At 30.2% G+C, this 6953-nt stretch overlaps 1 protein-coding gene across 1 annotated transcript in view; it reads right to left on the bottom strand.

The window, feature by feature from the left end:
- Positions 1 to 6384: 6384 nt before the first annotated feature.
- LOC17895706 (FBD-associated F-box protein At1g61320) overlaps positions 6385 to 6953 on the bottom strand; it is a 3796-nt gene continuing 3227 nt past the window's right edge. The window contains exon 3 of the mRNA XM_006300573.2: positions 6385 to 6784. Within this exon, the coding sequence (XP_006300635.2) occupies positions 6482 to 6784 (303 nt within the window). The 3' untranslated portion in view covers positions 6385 to 6481. The remainder of the gene's footprint in view (positions 6785 to 6953) is intronic.

The raw sequence follows: 6953 nt of genomic DNA, 5'->3' as shown, positions 1-6953 counted from the left end.
GAAGAGTGAATCGATTTTGGGGAAAAGGTTTAATTGTTTTAGTGTTTGGGTTATGTTAAAAAAGGTTTCATTTTTTATTTGACGGATTTTGTTAACGACATTTAACCCCGTTTAATTGCTCCGTTTGGCCATTTAACGATGTGCCTAAATTGGCAAAGTCAAGTCAACCAAAGTTTCATATTAAAGAGAGACTCAACAGAAAGTTTGTGATTTAAGTCAACAGTTGGAGAGTTCGAGATTTAAATCAACGAAATCGTACTCTTCAGGATTTTACTGTCATTTTCCCATTAATTTATGCTCCTTTCTTTTTCTTTTCCGAGGATGCTTATATTTGAACCAATAAGTCTATCACACTTCATGTGATCTTTAGACTTTCTAACAGTTGATCTTATCCTTTTAGGATATTAACTTTAATTGGAGCAAAACTTGTATATGTGACTTTGTCACTCAATGTCAGTAAATGCTTCTTACATATAATTTGCAAAACTCTGCAAATGAATTATCTTATCTTTAAACTTTTAGTGCACATTTCTTAGCACAAAGATCAAGATAATTTTCTTTCAGTATATATCTTTTCTAGCTTTTTCCTTTCTCCCCCTAATGTTGGAAAGACTGACTCACTGAAAAACAACAGTCTCTTCATCTCGATCCTCAAATAAACACTTTGTTAATGGCTCGAGGTATTCAATCTTCTTAGAGATTCATATCCAACATATTTCCAACATTCTTGCAAATCTCATGCTTATATTACCATGGTGGAGCAACTTAACATGTTTAGCACATTCAATGGGATGTATCTAGTTTCTGACCCAAAACCAATCGTAATAGGGAGTACTCATAATTATTCGTTGGCTTGATGCGGATTACTTGACATATAGAGTCATGTATCTCTTAAAGACATGGTTTCACAACCCTTATCAATTAACCAAATACTCTCGCAACCTCCAGATTGCAGGTTAATAACAAGTAAATATAGTAGGTGATCAGCCCACAATATATTCTTGCATACGTACCAAAACATTGATATTATTCAAATTCATGGGGTCGGTGAAAGCCATATAAACGGCTTGCTTTGTAAAGCAGCACACATAAAAAAATCATTAGGAACTATCTCATTTTCCTCTAATGATTGTTTTCAATGATTTCTTATCATTCTTTGGCATCACTATTGATCCGGAATGGCTTAATTGGTCATGTCAATCAATGAGATTTTCAGTAAACTTTTAGTTTAATATAATCTTTTGTGTAGTACAATGTCAAATACTTTTATTACCTTGGGCTATACTTATGATTTAAAAGTATTCAACATTTTATTTGCTTTTTGTCTCAACATGACTATTCTTTAAATCCCCAAGATTTTCTCTATAATATGATTCTTTAAGCTCATTTTGGGTGTGAACATAATCTTCTGGATGTTCCACCATTCCACCATCTCTTGGATGTGGATGTGAGATTCTTTTAATTCTCCCCCTCGAGATGTTGACACTTAAAGTCTATCCATCTCGGTTTAGATCTCACTTTAGAATCATATTATCAATTTGAGACTTGGGAGACTATAACACATCAATGATTTCACATTATTTTCCCATAGACAATAGTATATATACTCTAAAAGAGTCTTTAATCATCTTTTTACTCCTTTGGTAGTATAGTAAAATTGTACTCACACTAATTTCTTTCATCGTCATATATATGAGATATATGAGATAAGTATCTCTTATACTTATTTTTCACTTCTTGTGTAAATGTGATTTCATAAAAGAAACTAGTCGGCGTTGACCGCAAATTTATATATATCATATCCACATTGATGACCACTTTTATCCACTTTTATAACAACTTTCTTGACTAGTGGTATTTTTCTTTTAAACATAAGGTCATATTCTCAAGTAGAGTATTCAGTACTATTTTTCTCTATTATATCAACTTTGTAATAATTTGGATTTAAGTTGATTAGTACTTTCTTTAGATTGTTCCAAAGAACTAAAGGATTTTTACGGTCAAGTACTTGGTTTTAAAACCTTCATATAGGAGATTATTAGAAAATATAATCAAACAACATGTTTTATTAAAATAAGTCAATCAATATGTGGTTTCATCACTATATACTAGCTTTGAATTTTATCCATTTCATATGACCAAATTAGATGCCAACATCTAAGTTCAAAATCTCCAATTCATGTCTATGTAAAACCCACTATAAAAATTATTGTGTAAAATTTAGGGGAAAATAGTTCAAGATTTCTATCATAAGACATGATCACGCAATCATATTATGATTATTAGTTTGCTACTCGATAAAGTAGGAAAATAGTACTTATCTCGATGGAGTGATTAGAAACCTCGTAGACATCAAAATAGGTTCGATTTGGTTTCGCCAGTTTAGTTTGGTTCTTTTACTCTCAAGATTTTGGCTAATGATTATTTGCCCACTTCTTTATCTTAAATCCTTGACTTAAAAAAAATAAGAAAAATTTAACCAATTATAACAAAACAGTCAAATTGTATTTGGCTTCTATTGTTATTACCTAAAGCAAGTTTCAATAGCAACTCAAACCGATGATTAAATAACATAATTCAAACCAAACCATGATTTTCCATCAGTTTTTAACTATGACATAAATAACCAATATTCTATACACAATTTTGAATTTATCTTAATCATAGTAAATACGATCACATAATTCAAAGTAGCAATAAGCATGGAGCTTAAACAATTAGATAATAAATCATGCCTACCGGTTTGAGAGAATCATAACCACACCAAACCCATATAATAATTATAATATGATGATGTAATCGGTTACTCAAGGCAAATTATTCATAAATTATTTTATATGGATCAATCATAAACTGATGTATAATAAACATGTGACAAGCCAACGATTACTAAACAAGTACTCGACATCAGAATTCAAACCAACGATTGCTAAACAACCTTAAACCAATAATTAACCAAGCTGCTCTAGAAAATGTGAAGCAATTAACTTAGCAGGTCATAAAATATAATGTATTAAACTAATCAAGCAATTTGGTATAAATTAATCTCAATAGTGAAACAATAAAATTATAGCTTTTTCAGTGACAAGATAATGTTTAGTTTGATAGATTTAACTTATCTCGATGACGATGGTAAACTCTTTTAACATCGGCGTCGAGAAATCGGTAGTCTCTGTTCTCTCTATTATTTAGAGCGCGCTGATAACGTGTTAAAAATAAAAGGGTCCAAGAGAACTGATCTTTTATTATTGATACATAGGAATACAATACTAGGTTTAGGTTAGAGACTAAGTAATCTAGAACCTACTAAAACCATCCACAACAAAAGAAATCCATTTGGGGCTCTCTCAAATATTTTTAGCATTAATTTTGTAAATCGAAGTTAAGAGATGGTGTTGGAGTTTTTAAATATTTATTCCTCCAATGGTAAGAGCTATGAAGCTTTTTAAAAAAATATATTTATTTTTTAAAAAGACATACATTTTTAATTATTGTATTTCATAAAGTTTTAAACAAACAAGATATAAAAGCATATATAAATATGAAAATCATTTAAAAAATATTGATACAAATCTATATATTTACATCAATAAACAATTGTTTTATGGGGGATTTTCACAACTAACATTTTTATGATACCATTTTCTATAAGTATCCTCTCTAGGTATCTATTTTCAAAAATACTATTTTCAATGTATAAAATGACGAAATTACCCTCGTTTATAATAACTCATGGTGAAGAGAGGAATATTCTTTCCAACAAAAAGAATTTTCCTTCCGACAAAATTTTTCCCGCCAAAAATTTTTGCCACTAAAACATTTCCGACAAAAAATTTCCTGCCAAAATTTTTCCGCAGTTCCTAAGAAAACCTTTTAAAAAACCTTGTAAATATTTTTTAATCCCTTAAAAATCCTTTTAAAAGACTTGAAAATCTTTTAAAACCATTGTTAATCATTTTATAACATTTATAAACACTTGTAAATTTCTTTAAACCCCTTATAACCGTGATAAATCATTTAATAAAAACTTTTGTAAACTTCTAAATCCCTTTAAAAACCCTTGTGAATCCTTAAAAACCATTTTAAAGAACTTGTAATACCTTTAATATTTTGTAAACCCTTTAAAAACCTCTGTAAACTTCTAAAATTATTTCCACTACTCCAACCAATCCACGATCTCTCTCTCTCTGTTATTTCCAACCATTCAACTCCCAGTGAATCAATCATATAGGTGTACATCTCCAACACACACAATTTTTGTCGTTTGGTTTATTTTTTAAATTACACAATAACCACTCACAATCGACCACATCACCGTCTCTTCAGACAGCAAAAGTCTCTTTTTTTGAGAGGCGATTTTCTCTAATTAACCCAATTTATCATATACTTAATTCATTTAATTTAAAGAGCGGTTGTTAACAACCACCATTGTGGTTGCTCTTGGGCCATATGATGGGCATCTATATAAACATAATATTATTCATAACAGTTTTTTTGTTATTCTTTTTGGTTTTTATCTTTAATTTATGGTTTCCGATTAACAGTTTACCACATGTTTTTTATATAAATAATTTTGTTGAATTAATTATCATATTCATATTTGAAATAAGTATCCCATTACGATTTTATTAATACACATATTATTTTTTTTCCTAATTAATTAGGTAAACATAAACTAAGGTTTATCCTCTATATATATACACGTATCCACATAAACGCTCTCACAAATCACAAACTAAAAAGCTTTCTTAAAATAAATAAAAACCCTAAAAGCCGAAGCTTCTCTTCGACAATGGTGAACACTTGTAAAATCTGCTTGATCATCATCATGATCATCTTGCTCTTCATCAATCAGCTTCATTTTTTCACACTTGATGAGATTGAAATTGATGATTTTGATTCTCTCGTGCGTTCCCTACGGCCTTATTATAATAGGTTACTTATTACTGAAGCCATTGAATCCATAATATTCCGGTGATCCAAGAGTTTCCACATTCTTCTTCTGCAAGCTAAGCATCATGATCTAGGGTTTTGAATTTGTTGTGTTAGGTTAGGTTTTGGTACTTCGATCGATGAAATCATATAAACCGAGAGTTTCCGATGTGTTAGGTTTTGAATTTGTTATGTTATGCTCAAAAGATGTATATATATACTTCAATGATCCGAGACTTTCCATTTTTCTTTGTATCATGAGTCATGACTTTTTGTAAATTCAATCTTCTTTGTATTTTTACTTGAAAAAGATCGACCACATTAATTTATGTAAAACCGCACAAAATATCTAAGCTAACATATTTTTCCCCGAAACTTTCCCTTATCATAATGTTTATTTAATTAAAAATAAAAGATGCAGAAGTAACTTCAATTTTCGTTTCCAATAATTTTAAATAGATAGATAATCATTATGTGATAAACTGTCAGATATATATACCTTGAAATTACATGTAATATTAAAAGTAAATTATGTAAAACAAGCCTCCTGATACGATTGGCTACCTCCTCTAGAAAAGTCAACCTCGTTTTTGGTATGAAGACAGAGACTAGAGAGTAAACTCTTACCATGGATTCTTCTAAGCAAGCTAAGGTGAGAGAGAAGAGAAAGAGGTAATGCACAAACTATTGAATCAAAAACCTTGAGAGTTTCTCTACCTGCTGTAGATTCTATAGTTGTTTACTCAAATGCTGATGTTACCCATTAGTATATAATTAAGCATATGCATAAACCCATTCTTTAACTCCTTAATTCTTGTTTTTTCCTAATCTAGTTTCTTTTGTTGATTACTCGACTTGAATTTGAGTCTCTGTCTTGATTCTATTTGGTCCTAGCATTTTTTTCTTAATTTGTTTTTCCAAATGTTCACCTTATGGGAATTATACATAGTTACGTTATCAACCCAATTATAAAGATACATAAATTAGAGATAATTAATATTAAAAAATATAAAAATTTATTCTAGATAAGTCTTGATATTTTAAAGTTTACAACACCGACCCCTAAAAATATTCTTTTAATGAAATTTATATATATATATATATAGTAATTTGGTCAAAATTATTTATTACGTTTTTTTAGCTATGATGGTCTCTTATAAATTAACGTAAGCAAATAGCATACTATTATAAATAGATTCATTAAAACAATGTATACACGATTTTTAGTTTATTATATAGATAGATTATTGTCAACCGTAGTTCTGACACTTCATAAATGACGCTACTACAGATAGTATTGAACTCCTTTTAGTGCATGAGTAATGTATAGACATATGTTAGCATATTAGTCTAAAGGCAATAATACCAAGAATCCCAAATAATTTCAAATCTTAAATATTAGATCAACAATATATAGAGAAACTAAGATAGTTTAAATTAGCTAGAGAAAAGAGCATAAGAAGAAAAAAACAGTACATAGCATAGTTCGAAATTTTTAAACATATCAAAAGAGCTATGATAGCTAGGCATGGTTGGACATGACTTGATTTTAAATTTCGGTAACCTTAATCGCTGGGAATATCTTTTTGATGTCAATTATTCTTGTAGAATCTGGTGCGCGAGCAATGCATTTGGCTTTTTTAGGCATCACCAACTTCAATTTCACTAGAGATGGTGCATTCTTGGCAAAGAACTCTACTATATCAAGCTCATGTGAGTGACCTTTATAGCCAACGATCTTGACTTTCTTAAGAAACTTCAATACGTAGTTCTTTTTCGAGTCATTCTGAATCAGATCCTTATGATGACTCTCCCATATAGGCAATTGAGGTTCGAAAGTGAAATTCTGAATCTGCATATATCAAACAAACCCCATTTGTGGAGAGATAGAGAGAGGGAGAGAGATAGAAAGATAGAGAGGGAGATGAAGGGGGGAGAGAGAGAGATAGAGAGAGAGAGAGAGAGAGAGAGAGAGAGAGAGAGAGAGAGAGAGAGAGAGAGAGGAGTAGAAGTTGAGTAAG

Source organism: Capsella rubella, unplaced genomic scaffold (genome assembly GCF_000375325.1).
Source record: "Capsella rubella cultivar Monte Gargano unplaced genomic scaffold, Caprub1_0 scaffold_2, whole genome shotgun sequence".
In the NCBI taxonomy this organism is placed as follows: domain Eukaryota; kingdom Viridiplantae; phylum Streptophyta; class Magnoliopsida; order Brassicales; family Brassicaceae; genus Capsella; species Capsella rubella.
This window is presented reverse-complemented; position numbering and strand designations above follow the sequence as displayed.